The following is a 23,546-nucleotide window of genomic DNA, read 5'->3' as shown; positions in this document are numbered from 1 at the left end:
AGCAAACCTTTGACGTTAAACGTTTCAGTGTGGAATACTTTAGCGCAGACGTGAGCACACTCGGGTATGAATATAATTTATTTTTTGTTCTATTTTTTTTACATAATTAATCGTTAACTTTATACAATGCTATTTGTCTAATTCTGGCATCTTTCTTAAGCTAAGACGTTTACTCAACAATCACGAAGACTTTACTCATCCCCCTGAAAGCAAATGACCATAGTTTTGTTTAGATCCTACAATTTCCGTAAAGTAGCTTTGCAAAAACACTGATAAATCGGAACACAGTACACCGCAGGATAGCCCAAGTACTCTTAACAAAAGTTACTCCTAAATTCTGGAATCAACGGCTGAACGCATGCACTGTGGGTAAGATCCGGGGTTTGGACAGGATGAACGCCAATTTCCAAGATGGCGGCGGAGGGAGGAGGGAAGGAGATGAACGAAATTAAAACTCAATTCACCACTCGGGAAGGTGTCTATAAACTCCTCACTCACTCCGAATACAGCCGCCCAAACAGGGTGCCTTTTAACTCACAGGGCTCGAATCCAGTTAAGGTATCATTCGTTAATGTGAACGATCAGTCCGGTAACGGCGACAGAATCTGTTTCAATGTGGGCCGGGAACTGTACTTTTATATTTACAAAGGCGTGAGAAAGGTAAATAACATTGTTTTATTATAACGCATTTAAAGCAATGGAGATAATGTCTGTCTTCAAATATGTTGCATTATGCCTGTCAATTTGGTTGTTTCATTGACGTGCGCAGATAGCCAGTCAAGCTAGGCCATATATCTGGCCAGCTAGCTAACGTTAGCTACCTAGCTAATTTAGCTAGCATCGCCACAGTTTGTTTTGCCCGCACCTTGTCCAGGATGTGCTAAGTGTAGCTAACTAGTTGTAACGAAGTTAACTCCCGCATTCTAGTGCTGGCGAACTTTTCAACTTGCCGGTGCAGCGTGTGTGACATTACATTCTTTCGAGGCTGAATTGCACTCGAAATGTTCACGCTTAACCTTGGAGTGAAGGAATGGCTCGTCATGAGATGAGTGCGACACGATGTTGACATCCAGTGTGACACGTCCCGTCATTGACAATAGGCACTGTAAAGTAGAATGTATATTGACAGATTCATTGCAGTACTGACCTATTCAGTTAGCTAGGGGTTATAATAATGTATTGTGTGCTAACATTACACAGAATGGTCGTTAGTTAGACAGGCCTCGATGTTAGTCTGAAGGGAGACAGTGTTTGTGTGTCTGTCATTTAATGACAGTGTGTTTGTGTGGAACAATGCTGGGCTATTTTTGTTGATGTCATGCTCAAGTGAGCCTTGCGGGTTGCGGTGGTTGTGACCTCATGTTTGTACATGGGGGTGTTGTCATTTTAGCGAGAAGTGGTTGTTGACAGAGGTGGTTGTGGTGATGATCATCGCACACAGCTGTGGTTTCTTCCATAGTAGCCTAACGCACCTTACATTCAACCCTGATATTGAATATGTCTTTAGAACTGATTGTGAAGTTATAGTCCAACAAAGGTTGATATATTGTGTCAATTTACATCTAATCATCCCATTGACTAAGTGCTACCTTACTTATATCCCATTGCAACCCCAGTTGATTAGTTGCTGGTGGATCATTGGCCATATTGATAATCTCAATCCTATCCAATTTGCGAGTGGATCATTTATTATATTGATAACATCAATCCTATAAACTCTGAACAAGCAAGTTAATTGTAGGTGATGTTTCTGGAGTTCACATAACAGCAACTTAACATTTTCACCAGTTTGGCCCTAGTTCAGCTTGATCTAGTTTTAACTTTGCATAGCCCAGCCACCTGTTGGTAGACACAGGCACTGCAGGGTAACCTACATTCCCTTCTGGGCCTCAGTCTCTAGGGTAATGATTGCCAGTGTTTCAGACATCATTACCCCCAGATAGGTGCAGAAACAGTGTCTTGGGTCCAGTGTAGATGATAACAAGTATTACCAGTTGCTACTTGTTTGATGAAGTCAATTGATTGGATCTGCTGTAGCCTTGGACTGGAGGTTTATTTTTGATTGCGTTCGTGCTGTTGGTGCATTTTCTGTGTCAAAATCTTCTACCAGACAATCCCTGAAGACAAGAGTCAGATTGTTGTTGGGCTGTTCAAAGTCATCGCAGGAATCGTGCTTGGATATGTCGGATTTAGTCACAGCAGATCTTTTTGTGATAATGAACTAAAGGCGTGTGTAATAACGTGTCCTCGAACCTTCCAGGCAGCAGATCTTAGCAAGCCTATAGACAAGAGGATATACAAAGGAACGCAGCCCACGTGTCATGACTTCAACCCCCTCACTGCCACGGCGGAGAGCGTGTCCCTGCTGGTGGGCTTCTCTGCCGGACAGGTACAGCTCATCGACCCCATCAAGAAGGAGACCAGCAAGCTCTTCAATGAGGAGGTGGGTACCCCACTCCCTTATGGATCAGAGTTTGTGTCTTTTAATTACCATCTTGAAAGCAGATTGCATGTCCACCATAGCCTCTCTTCTCTGCTTGTCCCACACAAGTCAGTACATGAATGGAACAAAACAAAAAATACAGGTAGTCAATGAATGTCTACTTCCTGTACTTTCTGCGAGGCGTAGACAGATCATTTCCATGTACGATTGTCAATGATCGAGTGTCAAATTCCAAGAGTGCCGTACTTTTCTGAAAAGCAGGTGTTCTCACAAGCCCTCACAAGCTTCTTTGTCTCTCCTCCCCCAGAGACTAATAGACAAGTCTCGGGTGACGTGCGTGCGGTGGGTCCCTGGTTCTGAGAGCCTGTTCCTGGTGGCCCACTCCAGCGGCAGTTTGTACCTGTACAACGTGGAGCACACCTGCGGCACCACGGCGCCCCACTACCAGCTCCTAAAGCAGGGCGAAAGCTACGCCGTGCACACCTGCAAGAGCAAGTCCGCCCGCAATCCCTTACTCCGCTGGACTGTGGGTGAGGGGGCGCTCAACGAGTTTGCCTTCTCGCCGGACGGTAAGTTCCTGGCCTGTGCCAGCCAGGACGGCTTCTTGCGGGTGTTTGGCTTCGATGCTGCGGAGCTCCACGGAACCATGAAGAGCTATTTTGGCGGGCTGCTGTGTGTGTGCTGGAGCCCAGACGGACGGTACATCGTAGCGGGCGGCGAGGACGACCTGGTGACCGTATGGTCGTTCTCAGACTGCAGGGTGATCGCAAGGGGTCACGGTCACAAGTCGTGGGTGAGCGTGGTGGCGTTCGATCACTGCACGACCAGCGTGGAGGACAGCGACCCGCCGGCTGAGTTCAGCGGCAGCGACGAGGAATTCCACGAGCAGATCCATTTCGGAGCGGGTAGAGACCGGGCCAACAGCAGCCAGTCACGCCTCTCCAAGAGGAACTCCACAGATGGGAGGCCGGTCAGCGTGACCTACCGGTTTGGCTCAGTGGGGCAGGACACACAGCTGTGCCTGTGGGACCTAACAGAGGACATTCTCTTCCCCCATCTCCCCCTGTCCCGTACCAGAACTCACACTAACGTCATGAGTGCCACCAGCCCCCCTCCTGCCACTGGGGTGACTGTTGCTACCACCACCACTACGACCACCACCACCAACTCCACCATCTCAAATCCCTCCGGCACAAACGGCAACAACAGTGTAAGCAGTAGTAGTAACAGTGGCAACCCCGCTAACTCCCTCCCTGCCCCCCTCCCTCGCTCCAACAGCCTGCCACACTCCTCCAACCCAGCAGGGGGCAGCACCCCCAACAGCCACACCGGGAGCAGCGGCAGCAGTACGAAGGGCGGCAGCATCATCGACAGCGCCTTCATCGCCACGGGCGTCAGCAAGTTCGCCACGCTGTCGCTGCACGACACGCGCAAGGAGCGCCACGAGAAGGACCACAAACGCAACCACAGCATGGGCCACATTAGCAGCAAGAGCAGCGACAAGCTCAACCAGCTGAGCTCGGCACGGACGGCCAAGGCAGACGCCGCTAAGACTCTGGGCACCCTGCTGTGCCCGCGCATGGAGGACGTTCCTCTGCTGGAGCCCCTGGTGTGTAAGAAGATCGCTCACGAGAGACTCACTGTGTTAATCTTCCTGGAGGACTGTCTGGTCACAGCCTGTCAGGAGGGCTTCATTTGCACATGGGCCAGGCCGGGGAAAGTGGTGAGTTGTTGATCCCTCCCCCCTCCCCCTGGTTACTGGGATGTGATTAATCCGCTGGCCTATACTGCGAAATCAGTCCCTAGAGATGGGACAAAAAAATATATATAAATGTAATAACTTGTTTAATAGTTACATTGATTAATAGTAGGCTGTATAATAGTTTCATACATGTTGGTATGTTAGGGTCGAAGACACCTCGTTTATAAACAGAGGTGCCAACTACCCTAACTTACCAATAGGACTAACTCCACGATACTTTCACAATTCTCATGTGTTCATTATGTGTTCCTCTCAGTCTAACCCAACTATCTCTCTCTCCCCCTCTATCTCTCTCTCTCTCTCTCTCTCTCTCTCTCGGACACAGGGTTTACTATCATCCCAGAACCCAGCCAACTCCCCCAGTGGGACAGTAGTATAGCCCTGGCTCCTGCTGCTGCTGCTTAACCTAGCTCCATTGCACAGAGACGGGATCACCCAGACCCAGGCCCTGCAGCGCTGCTCTTCACTCTCACATCATCATCATCACCCCCATCATCATCACCATCATCATCAGTGTGATTCCCACCTCCCATGCTCTGATTGGGTTCCTTTTCATGTCCAGATAGCTGTGACTGTGTATGGTAGTACCAACACGCTGTCTGACAAGTGGGGAAAGGATGTGAGAGATGCAAGCTTGAACAGGTCTTGGAGATTTTTACTGTTTCGTTTGATCAGGGATCTGAGCAGGCTGCTTTCAGTTTGCTTCCACCTTGGTTCTAATCAGCTTGTGTCCAGCTTAGTCTGAAAACAACCTGTGGCTTCCTTTCCACGTGGGGACTGACCTGAAGGAAATTGGACAGGGGTAAGCGCAGTGTGGGGAAGGCTTTATCCAGGTCGACAACAGGGTCCTATGTGGGAACTTCTGCCATATTTTATACACATCTCTTGTACCTGGCTTCTTCCAAACAAACCGCACAGGACGTAAGGACAGGCAGGTTGTTGTCAGAATAGGCTCTAGTCTCTCGTCTGGTCTTTCCTCTGGTCTCTCCTCTGGTCTCTCCTCTGGTTTCTCCTCTAGTCTCTCGTCTGGTCTTTCCTCTGGTCTCTCCTCTGGTCTCTCCTCTGGTTTCTCCTCTGGTCTCTCCTCTGGTCTCACCTCTGGTCTCACCTCTGGTCTCTCCTCTGGTCTCTCCTCTGGTCTCTCCTCTGGTCTCTCCTCTGGTTTCTCCTCTGGTCTCTCCTCTGGTCTCTCCTCTGGTCTCTCCTCTGGTCTCTCCTCTGGTCTCTCCTCTGGTCTCTCCTCTGGTCTCTCCTCTGGTCTCTCCTCTGGTCTCTCCTCTGGTCTCACCTCTGGTCTCTCCTCTGGTCTCTCCTCTGGTCTCTCCTCTGGTCTCTCCTCTGGTCTCTCCTCTGGTCTCTCCTCTGGTCTCTCCTCTGGTCTCACCTTCCTGACTGGCTCTGATACAGCTCGATCTCACGCTCACAGATAAGGGAGTCATTTGCTTCCTTTTCCAAGACAAAAAAAAAGGCTTTTGAAAATCTCAATCAGAATATCATAGCTTGAGTATTTTGCACTGATTTTTCTTGTTCTGTAATTTTCTGTTTCTTTTTATTTTTTAATTCATTTAAGTATGACGGGACATAACGTTTTCTTTTCTTTTTTCGAAGAAGGCCTTGGATGCACTTGGGATTATGACGTCATCCCCCTCTGTCTGAACTCTGGATGCTGCAATCATAGGTTTTTTTTAAAGAAAGAAAAATAAGATAAAATTGTTTGCACTTAATAGTTTATTAGAAGAGAATGGCTTTACAATTTTGGAGTGTGCAAGGACTCCCTGACAAGGTTGGAATATAAATAGAATAAAAACCTTTGTATCTATTGAACATTTATTTTAATATTGTTTCAGATTAAAATGGGCTCTGTATTATATATGTAAATATTGTACTTCAATGATTTATGGGTGAAATGATCATTATTTCTAGTTGGAAGTTCCTCATTTCAGAAAATAGTGATATTTCTAATGCAGAAAATATATACATAATAATATTAAAATGAATCTTGAATATGCAGGTTAATGTTTCTTTTCTGTTGTACATAAAGAAAATTCAGGTGTATTTTTCTTAATGAAACATTTGGTATAGGAGATGTCTATAAAATCCTCTTAACTAATAGGTAGTGCTGAGCGCTAGCTAGCCTGTGGCTGCAGGGTCCTCCAGGTAGGCAGGAAGGCCGAAGTGCAGCCGTCTAACTCAGCCATCACTCAGAGCTCAGGTAAACCACAGAAGACTAAGACTGACATAGTCCCTTCACCCATTAGCACCAGTGCATTGACATGTGTGAATAACTCACTCACCTACATAACCAACCAGACTGGTCCGGTGTTGCGTCATGGGGGTGGAGGTCATGGGTGCTATGAGGAACGATGATGGGGACTCATGTCGTCATTGTGTGAACTGACTGACACTGTTGATAAAACGTCAGTACTTGATGGTAAGGGTGCTTGGATCCAGCAAGTACTCAGAGCACCCACAGAGGAGGGGTGTGAGGATTCTAACAGTGGGAGCTTTTTTCCTCCATGTTATATCTATTAAACAGCTTTGACAGACCACCTGTCTCTGGCCTCTTTCTTGCGCATAGGGAACTAGTAACAATAGGGCAATTTTTTTTTCTTTTCAAAAAGCTTGGGTTAAGTTATGAGGATTATGCACAGAATTGTCCACAAGCATGCCGTGAAATGATTCACTTTGTGTAATGTTGAATCTAGTTTTAATAAGTTGGCACGTGGTATGAGAGAAGCTAAGATTAACATATTATGTGTGAGGGCTTCGTGACTCCTTCCTGTTGGTGTTGCCCAGAGGGGGAAAGATGGTTCTCTCCTTAGCCTGCAGTGGAACCTCTTCTCTGGGCTGCAGGAACACCAGAACAGCCATGAGTGGAGTTCAGTAGGACATCACCACTCAGTTCAGATTGACAGGTCACTGATACATACAGTAGTATGGACATGAATAACCTGACTGCCCATGCTAAGCCCCAAGGTTGCTCTTACAGTATTTATACAACTTACATAACTCATAGAACTTCTCAATCCACTTTTCTATGTATTTGAAAGTTTTAGAATCCTTACCTTACAACTTACATAACTCATAGAACTTCTCAATCCACTTTTCTATGTATTTGAAAGTTTTAGAATCCTTACCTTACAACTTACATAACTCATAGAACTTCTCAATTCCCTTTTCTATGTATTTGAAAGTTTTAGAATCCTTACCTTACAACTTACATAACTCATAGAACTTCTCAATTCCCTTTTCTATGTATTTGAAAGTTTTAGAATCCTTACCTTCTGGCAAGTGGAGCGATTGATCCTGTTGGTGATGGGTGGAAGGCGTTCTTGGTTGCCCCTGGCTGAGCAGAAGGGCAGGGAGTCGGGGCAAGCCCTGGGGGAAGGATGGATGGCTTGGTTCAGCCTGGGCAGCTTCACTGCCTGACAGGCCTGGAAAGGAGACACGATCAAACAGGCTGTGATAGGTGGAGTTGATTACTTTTGCAGTTGGAATGTTGGCCGGCCATATTGGCTTGGCCCTCTAGTTGATCGGTGTTCCAAAATTCTGTGTATGTGTGTGTAAGGACCTGTCGCGTCCTGTGTTTCTGGTTGTCTCCAGCGCTGGGAGTGTGGGTGCTTCTCTGTCCTCTCTCTAGATCCATGCTGGTTTTTCGAGTCAGGCTAGTGGCTATCCTCTCCTCCAGCCTGCCAGAAAAATCAACATACCCACACACGTACAGTCACGGTTTTGTCTGCAAACGGTTGGGACAGTCAACAATACAATCATTGTGTTCAGTCAGGCTAGACTGGCAGAGTGGGTTGGTGTCCCAGAGACTCACCGCTGTTCTCGGAACCAGAGATGCTGCAGTGCAGCTCTGGAGCTGATGCGCTCCTCTGGGTCGTACTGCAGCATGCGGCGCAGCAAGGACATGCTCGTCTCAGAGCACTGAGGGATCAGAGCAGACAGACCTCTGCCTTTCCTCTTTGTAAAGTTGAAGGCCACCTTACGATATCTAACGGGAATGAGTCTACTTTCAAACAGTGGTTTCAAATGAATGGATATAGGGTAGAAAGTAGCATTAGAATTGCCTATTGACAGCAATCAGCTTGATTTAGAGATTGCTGCAATCAGCTTGATTGTAATTTTTCTTTTACTATGACTGGTTTTGGAAGAGGAACTGGCTGATCAACTATGGATGTCAAAGTGGTAGAAGCCCTTTACTCACGGCTTGAACTTCCTAAGAACAGCGGGTTTGGGTGTTCCCAGGACATCATGGATCTTTGACACCTGGTCAAGCTCACTGGATCCAGGAAAGAGAGGTCTAAACCTGGAGCGGACAGGAAGTCATGACAAGGGGTGAAAACCTGGAGAAGAAAAATGAAACTAGAAATAACAGCATATTCTAACGAGACATTTTGTTTCACCATAACATTTCAATAGTTCACGTTTCCTATAGGGTGACCGCTTGTTCTGATGCCCAGTGTAATGTATTCCTACGTGAGGATCTCATAGAAGACGCAGCCAGCGCTCCACAAGTCCATCTTGTGTGAGTAATGTCCGTCAGTAAGCAGACACTCCGGTGCGCGGTACCACCGGGTGGAGATGTACTCAGTGTAGGGAGGTCCTGCGTAGAGACTATTACAGGAGCCAAAGTCTCCCAGCTTCAGAGTGTTATGCTGTTGGGGTATTTGGTTCTAATACTGCATCTGTATTAAATGATGTTGAGATGTGAAGTGTTGTGGAGTGGACTGGCTGTCTCACCTTGATCAAAATGTTTTCAGGTTTGACATCCCTGTGAAAGATCCCGTTGCTGACAAAGTGAAGAAAGGTTGTGTTTTGTCCACCATGGCTGTTTTCTCATCTTTATAAGTGTTATAAACAATAATTTACTACGACTACTAGACTGTGCTTGCAGAATAACTCCAGAGCATACCTGTGCAGGTGGTGGAGAGACTTGCAAAGCTGGTACATGTAGTTCTGGATCTTGCTCTCTGGCATGGGATACTGGCGAGCTTAAAATAAAACATACTTTTTAGCATGTCAGATAGTTCGGATTCCTTTCTGGTCAACGTCATATACTGTGAACAGTATGGTGAACTGTCCAACATCAGGTAGCCTGTATTGTTTGTATTTTGCATAACTTGTACTGTTCCTCAGTTACAATAACATGGGTGGATAGGTGAGTGGGATGACGGAAGAGAAGACATGGATGAATGGATGGATGGATGGATGAATGGATGGATGGATGGACAAACAGACATTGATTGATAGAACAGAACTTTTGGACATGTTGCCTCATGTCACTGACCTTTGATCAACTCAAATATATTCATCTCCATCAGTTCAAATACCAGGGACACTGAGCCAGTTTCCAGATCACTAAACAGCCCACAAGACAAAAGAGAATGAGTCATTTTGATTTTGCGTCTGTTTTTTTCAGTTGATCTATTGGCAGGATGTCTTGGATAGTTGGAGCAATAAGTTAGTGAATTGGCTTGAATGTTTCAAAACACCTATTCATCAAACAAACAGCAAAATAAGATACTGTTGGGAAGCAGGTAATGTCATCATTACAACACATATTACACCAATCAGCCAAGTTGCCTGAATCAACTACCACACATTAACTTGATCTAGTAGCTACTGTTGCTCAATACTCACAAAAGGATATCATGGAGCTGCAGGAGGTTGGGGTGTGAGCCCAGCCTCCTCAGAGCTTGGACCTCTCTCAGGTTGTAAACATGGTTCCAACTGAAAAACCAAACAGAAGATTTACAGAAATAAATATACAAATCTGTGCCATGATGTGTATTACTTTTCGTGTTGAATTGGTGTCAGTGTAAGTATAAAAAGAGATATGTATGGTATCAATTTACAAGTGTTGTGAGTTACCTTCTTAAAGTGTGCTTCAATGTCTTACAGGCATAGCATTTTCCATCCTCCAGACTTTTGGCCTTAACCACAACAGCATATGTCCCCTCTCCAATCTTCTTGATTGTTCTATATTCTATGACAGAACAGAAAAAACATGACATACTGAATGCTTGGGTACTGCCAGGAAGAATTTGGAAATATATTCAATCCAATAATGGCCCATAGTCCTTATGACATGTCTAAGTCAACCCATAAATAAAAGCACAAATGAATTAAGTTAAAATAATATAAATTTGCACTAAAATTCTTACTATTCATTCTTCAGTTTTTAGGTAGAGCTCTGAATGACATATTGCTCTTCACATGGCCACAATTATAATGTAGACTGATGTGTAATACAGACACATACATCACAACATATCCTAATGACACATTAATGGGAAATTATGACATCATTCTGAGGGTCATAAGAGACCTCTGCCAAGTATGGCCTGAACACTGAAAGCTGTGCAATTTAAAGGTAATTTCAGTAGGAGGCGGTATAAATAATATTACAAAAAATGTAGCCTATTGCCTATTGAACAAAGTACATATTAAAACGTCTTACATTTAGTCATTTAGCAGAAACGTATCCAGAGCGACGTCTTAACAACGATAGAGATATAAAAAGGTTGGGTTCCGAAGTATTGCCTAGGCTGAGCTGCAGCGTCTATTCACAGGCGCAAACCCACTACTGGACGGTACGGGGGCTTTGACCTGCTCCGTTACCGACCTGGGCCGGTACACCCCTCCTTAGACGACCTGGTAGTCCCGGGCTCCCCCAGAAGCACCATATCGATACCGAACTTAGTCTGGACACCCGTTCGACATAGTGGACTGCATCCCACAAACCCCAGGCTCATTCGATCCGACAACCTCAGCCTCCCGGTAACTTGGACTACAGGCGCGCGCCACCGTGTCCGGCGAGATCTGAAGCTGCAAGTGTGGGTCATGAGTTGATTTCATGTGACGTCATCGAGAATGGGCTACATCTGCACAGCCTATTCATTTGTGCTTGAGTCGAATTCTCGTGTGTGTATTCATTGCATTCTAAATTAATGAATAAAAATGTTTTAGGAAAACTTTTGGGGAATATGAGGTGCTATGCAACCCCCCAAATTAATAGCCTGTTGTTTGGATCTACTCTGTGACATAAGCAACCAAAGGAACTGTTGTTTTATTTATCAACACAATGGAGAAGACTTAAAAGGTTGGGTTCCGAAGTATTGCCTAGGCTGAGCTGCAGCGTCTATTCACAGGCGCAAACCCACTACTGGACGGTACGGGGGCTTTGACCTGCTCCGTTTCCGACCTGGGCCGGTACACCCCTCCTTAGACGACCTGGTAGTCCCGGGCTTCCCCAGGAGCACCATATCGATACCGAACTTAGTCTGGACACCCGTTCGACATAGTGGACTGCATCCCACAAACCCCAGGCTCATTCGATCCGACAACCTCAGCCTCCCGGTAACTTGGACTACAGGCACGCGCCACCGTGTCCGGCGAGATCTGAAGCTGCAAGTGTGGGTCATGAGTTGATTTCATGTGACGTCATCGAGAATGGTCTACATCTGCACAGCCTATTCATTTGTGCTTGAGTCGAATTCTCGTGTGTGTATTCATTGCATTCTAAATTAATGAATAAAAATGTTTTAGGAAAACTTTTGGGGAATATGAGGTGCTATGCAACCCCCCAAATTAATAGCCTGTTGTTTGAATCTACTCTGTGACATAAGCAACAAAAGGAACTGTTGTTTTATTTATCAACACAATGGAGAAGACTTAAAAGGTTGGGTTCCGAAGTATTGCCTAGGCTGAGCTGCAGCGTCTATTCACAGGCGCAAACCCACTACTGGACGGTACGGGGGCTTTGACCTGCTCCGTTTCCGACCTGGGCCGGTACACCCCTCCTTAGACGACCTGGTAGTCCCGGGCTTCCCCAGAAGCACCATATCGATACCGAACTTAGTCTGGACACCCGTTCGACATAGTGGACTGCATCCCACAAACCCCAGGCTCATTCGATCCGACAACCTCAGCCTCCCGGTAACTTGGACTACAGGCACGCGCCACCGTGTCCGGCGAGATCTGAAGCTGCAAGTGTGGGTCATGAGTTGATTTCATGTGACGTCATCGAGAATGGGCTACATCTGCACAGCCTATTCATTTGTGCTTGAGTCGAATTCTCGTGTGTGTATTCATTGCATTCTAAATTAATGAATAAAAATGTTTTAGGAAAACTTTTGGGGAATATGAGGTGCTATGCAACCCCCCAAATTAATAGCCTGTTGTTTGGATCTACTCTGTGACATAAGCAACCAAAGGAACTGTTGTTTTATTTATCAACACAATGGAGAAGACTTAAAAGGTTGGGTTCCGAAGTATTGCCTAGGCTGAGCTGCAGCGTCTATTCACAGGCGCAAACCCACTACTGGACGGTACGGGGGCTTTGACCTGCTCCGTTTCCGACCTGGGCCGGTACACCCCTCCTTAGACGACCTGGTAGTCCCGGGCTTCCCCAGGAGCACCATATCGATACCGAACTTAGTCTGGACACCCGTTCGACATAGTGGACTGCATCCCACAAACCCCAGGCTCATTCGATCCGACAACCTCAGCCTCCCGGTAACTTGGACTACAGGCACGCGCCACCGTGTCCGGCGAGATCTGAAGCTGCAAGTGTGGGTCATGAGTTGATTTCATGTGACGTCATCGAGAATGGTCTACATCTGCACAGCCTATTCATTTGTGCTTGAGTCGAATTCTCGTGTGTGTATTCATTGCATTCTAAATTAATGAATAAAAATGTTTTAGGAAAACTTTTGGGGAATATGAGGTGCTATGCAACCCCCCAAATTAATAGCCTGTTGTTTGAATCTACTCTGTGACATAAGCAACAAAAGGAACTGTTGTTTTATTTATCAACACAATGGAGAAGACTTAAAAGGTTGGGTTCCGAAGTATTGCCTAGGCTGAGCTGCAGCGTCTATTCACAGGCGCAAACCCACTACTGGACGGTACGGGGGCTTTGACCTGCTCCGTTTCCGACCTGGGCCGGTACACCCCTCCTTAGACGACCTGGTAGTCCCGGGCTTCCCCAGAAGCACCATATCGATACCGAACTTAGTCTGGACACCCGTTCGACATAGTGGACTGCATCCCACAAACCCCAGGCTCATTCGATCCGACAACCTCAGCCTCCCGGTAACTTGGACTACAGGCACGCGCCACCGTGTCCGGCGAGATCTGAAGCTGCAAGTGTGGGTCATGAGTTGATTTCATGTGACGTCATCGAGAATGGGCTACATCTGCACAGCCTATTCATTTGTGCTTGAGTCGAATTCTCGTGTGTGTATTCATTGCATTCTAAATTAATGAATAAAAATGTTTTAGGAAAACTTTTGGGGAATATGAGGTGCTATGCAACCCCCCAAATTAATAGCCTGTTGTTTGGATCTACTCTGTGACATAAGCAACCAAAGGAACTGTTGTTTTATTTATCAACACAATGGAGAAGACTTAAAAGGTTGGGTTCCGAAGTATTGCCTAGGCTGAGCTGCAGCGTCTATTCACAGGCGCAAACCCACTACTGGACGGTACGGGGGCTTTGACCTGCTCCGTTTCCGACCTGGGCCGGTACACCCCTCCTTAGACGACCTGGTAGTCCCGGGCTTCCCCAGGAGCACCATATCGATACCGAACTTAGTCTGGACACCCGTTCGACATAGTGGACTGCATCCCACAAACCCCAGGCTCATTCGATCCGACAACCTCAGCCTCCCGGTAACTTGGACTACAGGCACGCGCCACCGTGTCCGGCGAGATCTGAAGCTGCAAGTGTGGGTCATGAGTTGATTTCATGTGACGTCATCGAGAATGGTCTACATCTGCACAGCCTATTCATTTGTGCTTGAGTCGAATTCTCGTGTGTGTATTCATTGCATTCTAAATTAATGAATAAAAATGTTTTAGGAAAACTTTTGGGGAATATGAGGTGCTATGCAACCCCCCAAATTAATAGCCTGTTGTTTGAATCTACTCTGTGACATAAGCAACAAAAGGAACTGTTGTTTTATTTATCAACACAATGGAGAAGACTTAAAAGGTTGGGTTCCGAAGTATTGCCTAGGCTGAGCTGCAGCGTCTATTCACAGGCGCAAACCCACTACTGGACGGTACGGGGGCTTTGACCTGCTCCGTTTCCGACCTGGGCCGGTACACCCCTCCTTAGACGACCTGGTAGTCCCGGGCTTCCCCAGAAGCACCATATCGATACCGAACTTAGTCTGGACACCCGTTCGACATAGTGGACTGCATCCCACAAACCCCAGGCTCATTCGATCCGACAACCTCAGCCTCCCGGTAACTTGGACTACAGGCACGCGCCACCGTGTCCGGCGAGATCTGAAGCTGCAAGTGTGGGTCATGAGTTGATTTCATGTGACGTCATCGAGAATGGGCTACATCTGCACAGCCTATTCATTTGTGCTTGAGTCGAATTCTCGTGTGTGTATTCATTGCATTCTAAATTAATGAATAAAAATGTTTTAGGAAAACTTTTGGGGAATATGAGGTGCTATGCAACCCCCCAAATTAATAGCCTGTTGTTTGGATCTACTCTGTGACATAAGCAACCAAAGGAACTGTTGTTTTATTTATCAACACAATGGAGAAGACTTAAAAGGTTGGGTTCCGAAGTATTGCCTAGGCTGAGCTGCAGCGTCTATTCACAGGCGCAAACCCACTACTGGACGGTACGGGGGCTTTGACCTGCTCCGTTTCCGACCTGGGCCGGTACACCCCTCCTTAGACGACCTGGTAGTCCCGGGCTTCCCCAGGAGCACCATATCGATACCGAACTTAGTCTGGACACCCGTTCGACATAGTGGACTGCATCCCACAAACCCCAGGCTCGTTCGATCCGACAACCTCAGCCTCCCGGTAACTTGGACTACAGGCACGCGCCACCGTGTCCGGCGAGATCTGAAGCTGCAAGTGTGGGTCATGAGTTGATTTCATGTGACGTCATCGAGAATGGGCTACATCTGCACAGCCTATTCATTTGTGCTTGAGTCGAATTCTCGTGTGTGTATTCATTGCATTCTAAATTAATGAATAAAAATGTTTTAGGAAAACTTTTGGGGAATATGAGGTGCTATGCAACCCCCCAAATTAATAGCCTGTTGTTTGGATCTACTCTGTGACATAAGCAACCAAAGGAACTGTTGTTTTATTTATCAACACAATGGAGAAGACTTAAAAGGTTGGGTTCCGAAGTATTGCCTAGGCTGAGCTGCAGCGTCCATTCACAGGCGCAAACCCACTACTGGACGGTACGGGGGCTTTGACCTGCTCCGTTTCCGACCTGGGCCGGTACACCCCTCCTTAGACGACCTGGTAGTCCCGGGCTTCCCCAGAAGCACCATATCGATACCGAACTTAGTCTGGACACCCGTTCGACATAGTGGACTGCATCCCACAAACCCCAGGCTCATTCGATCCGACAACCTCAGCCTCCCGGTAACTTGGACTACAGGCAGGCGCCACCGTGTCCGGCGAGATCTGAAGCTGCAAGTGTGGGTCATGAGTTGATTTCATGTGACGTCATCGAGAATGGGCTACATCTGCACAGCCTATTCATTTGTGCTTGAGTCGAATTCTCGTGTGTGTATTCATTGCATTCTAAATTAATGAATACAAATGTTTTAGGAAAACTTTTGGGGAATATGAGGTGCTATGCAACCCCCCAAATTAATAGCCTGTTGTTTGAATCTACTCTGTGACATAAGGAACCAAAGGAACTGTTGTTTTATTTATCAACACAATGGAGAAGACTTAAAAGGTTGGGTTCCGAAGTATTGCCTAGGCTGAGCTGCAGCGTCTATTCACAGGCGCAAACCCACTACTGGACGGTACGGGGGCTTTGACCTGCTCCGTTTCCGACCTGGGCCGGTACACCCCTCCTTAGACGACCTGGTAGTCCCGGGCTTCCCCAAGAGCACCATATCGATACCGAACTTAGTCTGGACACCCGTTCGACATAGTGGACTGCATCCCACAAACCCCAGGCTCATTCGATCCGACAACCTCAGCCTCCCGGTAACTTGGACTACAGGCACGCGCCACCGTGTCCGGCGAGATCTGAAGCTGCAAGTGTGGGTCATGAGTTGATTTCATGTGACGTCATCGAGAATGGGCTACATCTGCACAGCCTATTCATTTGTGCTTGAGTCGAATTCTCGTGTGTGTATTCATTGCATTCTAAATTAATGAATACAAATGTTTTAGGAAAACTTTTGGGGAATATGAGGTGCTATGCAACCCCCCAAATTAATAGCCTGTTGTTTGGATCTACTCTGTGACATAAGCAACCAAAGGAACTGTTGTTTTATTTATCAACACAATGGAGAAGACTTAAAAGGTTGGGTTCCGAAGTATTGCCTAGGCTGAGCTGCAGCGTCTATTCACAGGCGCAAACCCACTACTGGACGGTACGGGGGCTTTGACCTGCTCCGTTTCCGACCTGGGCCGGTACACCCCTCCTTAGACGACCTGGTAGTCCCGGGCTTCCCCAGAAGCACCATATCGATACCGAACTTAGTCTGGACACCCGTTCGACATAGTGGACTGCATCCCACAAACCCCAGGCTCATTCGATCCGACAACCTCAGCCTCCCGGTAACTTGGACTACAGGCACGCGCCACCGTGTCCGGCGAGATCTGAAGCTGCAAGTGTGGGTCATGAGTTGATTTCATGTGACGTCATCGAGAATGGGCTACATCTGCACAGCCTATTCATTTGTGCTTGAGTCGAATTCTCGTGTGTGTATTCATTGCATTCTAAATTAATGAATAAAAATGTTTTAGGAAAACTTTTGGGGAATATGAGGTGCTATGCAACCCCCCAAATTAATAGCCTGTTGTTTGGATCTACTCTGTGACATAAGCAACCAAAGGAACTGTTGTTTTATTTATCAACACAATGGAGAAGACTTAAAAGGTTGGGTTCCGAAGTATTGCCTAGGCTGAGCTGCAGCGTCTATTCACAGGCGCAAACCCACTACTGGACGGTACGGGGGCTTTGACCTGCTCCGTTTCCGACCTGGGCCGGTACACCCCTCCTTAGACGACCTGGTAGTCCCGGGCTTCCCCAGGAGCACCATATCGATACCGAACTTAGTCTGGACACCCGTTCGACATAGTGGACTGCATCCCACAAACCCCAGGCTCATTCGATCCGACAACCTCAGCCTCCCGGTAACTTGGACTACAGGCACGCGCCACCGTGTCCGGCGAGATCTGAAGCTGCAAGTGTGGGTCATGAGTTGATTTCATGTGACGTCATCGAGAATGGGCTACATCTGCACAGCCTATTCATTTGTGCTTGAGTCGAATTCTCGTGTGTGTATTCATTGCATTCTAAATTAATGAATAAAAATGTTTTAGGAAAACTTTTGGGGAATATGAGGTGCTATGCAACCCCCCAAATTAATAGCCTGTTGTTTGAATCTACTCTGTGACATAAGCAACCAAAGGAACTGTTGTTTTATTTATCAACACAATGGAGAAGACTTAAAAGGTTGGGTTCCGAAGTATTGCCTAGGCTGAGCTGCAGCGTCTATTCACAGGCGCAAACCCACTACTGGACGGTACGGGGGCTTTGACCTGCTCCGTTTCCGACCTGGGCCGGTACACCCCTCCTTAGACGACCTGGTAGTCCCGGGCTTCCCCAGGAGCACCATATCGATACCGAACTTAGTCTGGACACCCGTTCGACATAGTGGACTGCATCCCACAAACCCCAGGCTCATTCGATCCGACAACCTCAGCCTCCCGGTAACTTGGACTACAGGCACGCGCCACCGTGTCCGGCGAGATCTGAAGCTGCAAGTGTGGGTCATGAGTTGATTTCATGTGACGTCATCGAGAATGGGCTACATCTGCACAGCCTATTCATTTGTGCTTGAGTCGAATTCTCGTGTGTGTATTCATTGCATTCTAAATTAATGAATAAAAATGTTTTAGGAAAACTTTTGGGGAATATGAGGTGCTATGCAACCCCCCAAATTAATAGCCTGTTGTTTGGATCTACTCTGTGACATAAGCAACCAAAGGAACTGTTGTTTTATTTATCAACACAATGGAGAAGACTTAAAAGGTTGGGTTCCGAAGTATTGCCTAGGCTGAGCTGCAGCGTCTATTCACAGGCGCAAACCCACTACTGGACGGTACGGGGGCTTTGACCTGCTCCGTTTCCGACCTGGGCCGGTACACCCCTCCTTAGACGACCTGGTAGTCCCGGGCTTCCCCAGAAGCACCATATCGATACCGAACTTAGTCTGGACACCCGTTCGACATAGTGGACTGCATCCCACAAACCCCAGGCTCATTCGATCCGACAACCTCAGCCTCCCGGTAACTTGGACTACAGGCACGCGCCACCGTGTCCGGCGAGATCTGAAGCTGCAAGTGTGGGTCATGAGTTGATTTCATGTGACGTCATCGAGAATGGGCTACATCTGCACAGCCTATTCATTTGTGCTTGAGTCGAATTCTCGTGTGTGTATTCATTGCATTCTAAATTAATGAATAAAAATGTTTTAGGAAAACTTTTGGGGAATATGAGGTGCTATGCAACCCCCCAAATTAATAGCCTGTTGTTTGGATCTACTCTGTGACATAAGCAACCAAAGGAACTGTTGTTTTATTTATCAACACAATGGAGAAGACTTAAAAGGTTGGGTTCCGAAGTATTGCCTAGGCTGAGCTGCAGCGTCTATTCACAGGCGCAAACCCACTACTGGACGGTACGGGGGCTTTGACCTGCTCTGTTTCCGACCTGGGCCGGTACACCCCTCCTTAGACGACCTGGTAGTCCCGGGCTTCCCCAGGAGCACCATATCGATACCGAACTTAGTCTGGACACCCGTTCGACATAGTGGACTGCATCCCACAAACCCCAGGCTCATTCGATCCGACAACCTCAGCCTCCCGGTAACTTGGACTACAGGCACGCGCCACCGTGTCCGGCGAGATCTGAAGCTGCAAGTGTGGGTCATGAGTTGATTTCATGTGACGTCATCGAGAATGGGCTACATCTGCACAGCCTATTCATTTGTGCTTGAGTCGAATTCTCGTGTGTGTATTCATTGCATTCTAAATTAATGAATAAAAATGTTTTAGGAAAACTTTTGGGGAATATGAGGTGCTATGCAACCCCCCAAATTAATAGCCTGTTGTTTGGATCTACTCTGTGACATAAGCAACCAAAGGAACTGTTGTTTTATTTATCAACACAATGGAGAAGACTTAAAAGGTTGGGTTCCGAAGTTTTGCCTAGGCTGAGCTGCAGCGTCTATTCACAGGCGCAAACCCACTACTGGACGGTACGGGGGCTTTGACCTGCTCCGTTTCCGACCTGGGCCGGTACACCCCTCCTTAGACGACCTGGTAGTCCCGGGCTTCCCCAGAAGCACCATATCGATACCGAACTTAGTCTGGACACCCGTTCGACATAGTGGACTGCATCCCACAAACCCCAGGCTCATTCGATCCGACAACCTCAGCCTCCCGGTAACTTGGACTACAGGCACGCGCCACCGTGTCCGGCGAGATCTGAAGCTGCAAGTGTGGGTCATGAGTTGATTTCATGTGACGTCATCGAGAATGGGCTACATCTGCACAGCCTATTCATTTGTGCTTGAGTCGAATTCTCGTGTGTGTATTCATTGCATTCTAAATTAATGAATAAAAATGTTTTAGGAAAACTTTTGGGGAATATGAGGTGCTATGCAACCCCCCAAATTAATAGCCTGTTGTTTGGATCTACTCTGTGACATAAGCAACCAAAGGAACTGTTGTTTTATTTATCAACACAATGGAGAAGACTTAAAAGGTTGGGTTCCGAAGTATTGCCTAGGCTGAGCTGCAGCGTCCATTCACAGGCGCAAACCCACTACTGGACGGTACGGGGGCTTTGACCTGCTCCGTTTCCGACCTGGGCCGGTACACCCCTCCTTAGACGACCTGGTAGTCCCGGGCTTCCCCAGAAGCACCATATCGATACCGAACTTAGTCTGGACACCCGTTCGACATAGTGGACTGCATCCCACAAACCCCAGGCTCATTCGATCCGACAACCTCAGCCTCCCGGTAACTTGGACTACAGGCACGCGCCACCGTGTCCGGCGAGATCTGAAGCTGCAAGTGTGGGTCATGAGTTGATTTCATGTGACGTCATCGAGAATGGGCTACATCTGCACAGCCTATTCATTTGTGCTTGAGTCGAATTCTCGTGTGTGTATTCATTGCATTCTAAATTAATGAATAAAAATGTTTTAGGAAAACTTTTGGGGAATATGAGGTGCTATGCAACCCCCCAAATTAATAGCCTGTTGTTTGGATCTACTCTGTGACATAAGCAACCAAAGGAACTGTTGTTTTATTTATCAACACAATGGAGAAGACTTAAAAGGTTGGGTTCCGAAGTATTGCCTAGGCTGAGCTGCAGCGTCTATTCACAGGCGCAAACCCACTACTGGACGGTACGGGGGCTTTGACCTGCTCTGTTTCCGACCTGGGCCGGTACACCCCTCCTTAGACGACCTGGTAGTCCCGGGCTTCCCCAGGAGCACCATATCGATACCGAACTTAGTCTGGACACCCGTTCGACATAGTGGACTGCATCCCACAAACCCCAGGCTCATTCGATCCGACAACCTCAGCCTCCCGGTAACTTGGACTACAGGCACGCGCCACCGTGTCCGGCGAGATCTGAAGCTGCAAGTGTGGGTCATGAGTTGATTTCATGTGACGTCATCGAGAATGGGCTACATCTGCACAGCCTATTCATTTGTGCTTGAGTCGAATTCTCGTGTGTGTATTCATTGCATTCTAAATTAATGAATAAAAATGTTTTAGGAAAACTTTTGGGGAATATGAGGTGCTATGCAACCCCCCAAATTAATAGCCTGTTGTTTGGATCTACTCTGTGACATAAGCAACCAAAGGAACTGTTGTTTTATTTATCAACACAATGGAGAAGACTTAAAAGGTTGGGTTCCGAAGTTTTGCCTAGGCTGAGCTGCAGCGTCTATTCACAGGCGCAAACCCACTACTGGACGGTACGGGGGCTTTGACCTGCTCCGTTTCCGACTTGGGCCGGTACACCCCTCCTTAGACGACCTGGTAGTCCCGGGCTTCCCCAGAAGCACCATATCGATACCGAACTTAGTCTGGACACCCGTTCGACATAGTGGACTGCATCCCACAAACCCCAGGCTCATTCGATCCGACAACCTCAGCCTCCCGGTAACTTGGACTACAGGCACGCGCCACCGTGTCCGGCGAGATCTGAAGCTGCAAGTGTGGGTCATGAGTTGATTTCATGTGACGTCATCGAGAATGGGCTACATCTGCACAGCCTATTCATTTGTGCTTGAGTCGAATTCTCGTGTGTGTATTCATTGCATTCTAAATTAATGAATAAAAATGTTTTAGGAAAACTTTTGGGGAATATGAGGTGCTATGCAACCCCCCAAATTAATAGCCTGTTGTTTGGATCTACTCTGTGACATAAGCAACCAAAGGAACTGTTGTTTTATTTATCAACACAATGGAGAAGACTTAAAAGGTTGGGTTCCGAAGTATTGCCTAGGCTGAGCTGCAGCGTCCATTCACAGGCGCAAACCCACTACTGGACGGTACGGGGGCTTTGACCTGCTCCGTTTCCGACCTGGGCCGGTACACCCCTCCTTAGACGACCTGGTAGTCCCGGGCTTCCCCAGAAGCACCATATCGATACCGAACTTAGTCTGGACACCCGTTCGACATAGTGGACTGCATCCCACAAACCCCAGGCTCATTCGATCCGACAACCTCAGCCTCCCGGTAACTTGGACTACAGGCACGCGCCACCGTGTCCGGCGAGATCTGAAGCTGCAAGTGTGGGTCATGAGTTGATTTCATGTGACGTCATCGAGAATGGGCTACATCTGCACAGCCTATTCATTTGTGCTTGAGTCGAATTCTCGTGTGTGTATTCATTGCATTCTAAATTAATGAATACAAATGTTTTAGGAAAATTTTTGGGGAATATGAGGTGCTATGCAACCCCCCAAATTAATAGCCTGTTGTTTGAATCTACTCTGTGACATAAGCAACCAAAGGAACTGTTGTTTTATTTATCAACACAATGGAGAAGACTTAAAAGGTTGGGTTCCGAAGTATTCCCTAGGCTGAGCTGCAGCGTCTATTCACAGGCGCAAACCCACTACTGGACGGTACGGGGGCTTTGACCTGCTCCGTTTCCGACCTGGGCCGGTACACCCCTCCTTAGACGATCTGGTAGTCCCGGGCTTCCCCAGGAGCACCATATCGATACCGAACTTAGTCTGGACACCCGTTCGACATAGTGGACTGCATCCCACAAACCCCAGGCTCATTCGATCCGACAACCTCAGCCTCCCGGTAACTTGGACTACAGGCACGCGCCACCGTGTCCGGCGAGATCTGAAGCTGCAAGTGTGGGTCATGAGTTGATTTCATGTGACGTCATCGAGAATGGTCTACATCTGCACAGCCTATTCATTTGTGCTTGAGTCGAATTCTCGTGTGTGTATTCATTGCATTCTAAATTAATGAATACAAATGTTTTAGGAAAACTTTTGGGGAATATGAGGTGCTATGCAACCCCCCAAATTAATAGCCTGTTGTTTGGATCTACTCTGTGACATAAGCAACCAAAGGAACTGTTGTTTTATTTATCAACACAATGGAGAAGACTTAAAAGGTTGGGTTCCGAAGTATTGCCTAGGCTGAGCTGCAGCGTCTATTCACAGGCGCAAACCCACTACTGGACGGTACGGGGGCTTTGACCTGCTCCGTTTCCGACCTGGGCCGGTACACCCCTCCTTAGACGACCTGGTAGTCCCGGGCTTCCCCAGGAGCACCATATCGATACCGAACTTAGTCTGGACACCCGTTCGACATAGTGGACTGCATCCCACAAACCCCAGGCTCATTCGATCCGACAACCTCAGCCTCCCGGTAACTTGGACTACAGGCACGCGCCACCGTGTCCGGCGAGATCTGAAGCTGCAAGTGTGGGTCATGAGTTGATTTCATGTGACGTCATCGAGAATGGGCTACATCTGCACAGCCTATTCATTTGTGCTTGAGTCGAATTCTCGTGTGTGTATTCATTGCATTCTAAATTAATGAATAAAAATGTTTTAGGAAAACTTTTGGGGAATATGAGGTGCTATGCAACCCCCCAAATTAATAGCCTGTTGTTTGGATCTACTCTGTGACATAAGCAACCAAAGGAACTGTTGTTTTATTTATCAACACAATGGAGAAGACTTAAAAGGTTGGGTTCCGAAGTATTGCCTAGGCTGAGCTGCAGCGTCTATTCACAGGCGCAAACCCACTACTGGACGGTAC

The 23,546-nt window shown here is 47.3% G+C and overlaps 3 protein-coding genes across 3 annotated transcripts in view; 2 read left to right on the top strand and 1 right to left on the bottom strand.

The window, feature by feature from the left end:
• The window catches only part of LOC134025319 (solute carrier family 25 member 47-A-like), a 312,104-nt gene that overhangs the window by 85,034 nt on the left and 203,524 nt on the right, over positions 1-23,546 (top strand). The gene's annotated exons all lie outside the window — the stretch shown is intronic.
• Positions 253-6,752, top strand: wdr20b (WD repeat domain 20b). The gene is made up of 4 exons (XM_062467046.1): positions 253-660; positions 2,261-2,443; positions 2,751-4,166; positions 4,531-6,752. Exons 1-4 carry the CDS (start codon positions 412-414, stop codon positions 4,582-4,584), a joined length of 1,902 nt encoding a protein of 633 aa, XP_062323030.1. The 5' UTR covers positions 253-411; the 3' UTR covers positions 4,585-6,752.
• LOC134025177 (MAPK/MAK/MRK overlapping kinase-like) lies at positions 6,957-10,425 on the bottom strand. The gene is made up of 12 exons (XM_062468073.1): positions 10,376-10,425; positions 10,083-10,197; positions 9,852-9,941; positions 9,499-9,569; positions 9,124-9,202; positions 8,952-9,000; positions 8,688-8,866; positions 8,416-8,517; positions 8,029-8,202; positions 7,777-7,894; positions 7,487-7,639; positions 6,957-7,052 (listed from the first exon to the last, which is right to left on the bottom strand). The coding sequence occupies exons 1-12, from the start codon at positions 10,380-10,382 to the stop codon at positions 6,957-6,959; spliced, it is 1,233 nt and encodes a 410-aa protein (XP_062324057.1). The 5' UTR covers positions 10,383-10,425.

This window comes from Osmerus eperlanus, chromosome 8 (assembly GCF_963692335.1).
Source record: "Osmerus eperlanus chromosome 8, fOsmEpe2.1, whole genome shotgun sequence".
NCBI classification, from domain to species: Eukaryota; Metazoa; Chordata; class Actinopteri; order Osmeriformes; family Osmeridae; genus Osmerus; species Osmerus eperlanus.
Note: the sequence above shows the minus strand (reverse complement) of the source record. Positions and strands in the feature narration are given on the sequence as shown.

Bases quoted from the DNA above. Each gene is read 5' to 3' on its own strand.
- wdr20b (XM_062467046.1), top strand. From the start codon at position 412: ATGGCGGCGGAGGGAGGAGGGAAGGAGATGAACGAAATTAAAACTCAA. The intron at 2,444-2,750 runs GTGGGTACCCCA...CTCCTCCCCCAG, and splicing joins GCAAGCTCTTCAATGAGGAG to AGACTAATAGACAAGTCTCG. The intron at 4,167-4,530 runs GTGAGTTGTTGA...TCTCGGACACAG, and splicing joins GGGCCAGGCCGGGGAAAGTG to GGTTTACTATCATCCCAGAA.
- LOC134025177 (XM_062468073.1), bottom strand. The intron at 9,203-9,498 runs GTCAGTGACATG...TTTTATTTTAAG, and splicing joins TATATTTGAGTTGATCAAAG to CTCGCCAGTATCCCATGCCA. The intron at 8,518-8,687 runs GTAGGAATACAT...TGTCCGCTCCAG, and splicing joins GTCTTCTATGAGATCCTCAC to GTTTAGACCTCTCTTTCCTG.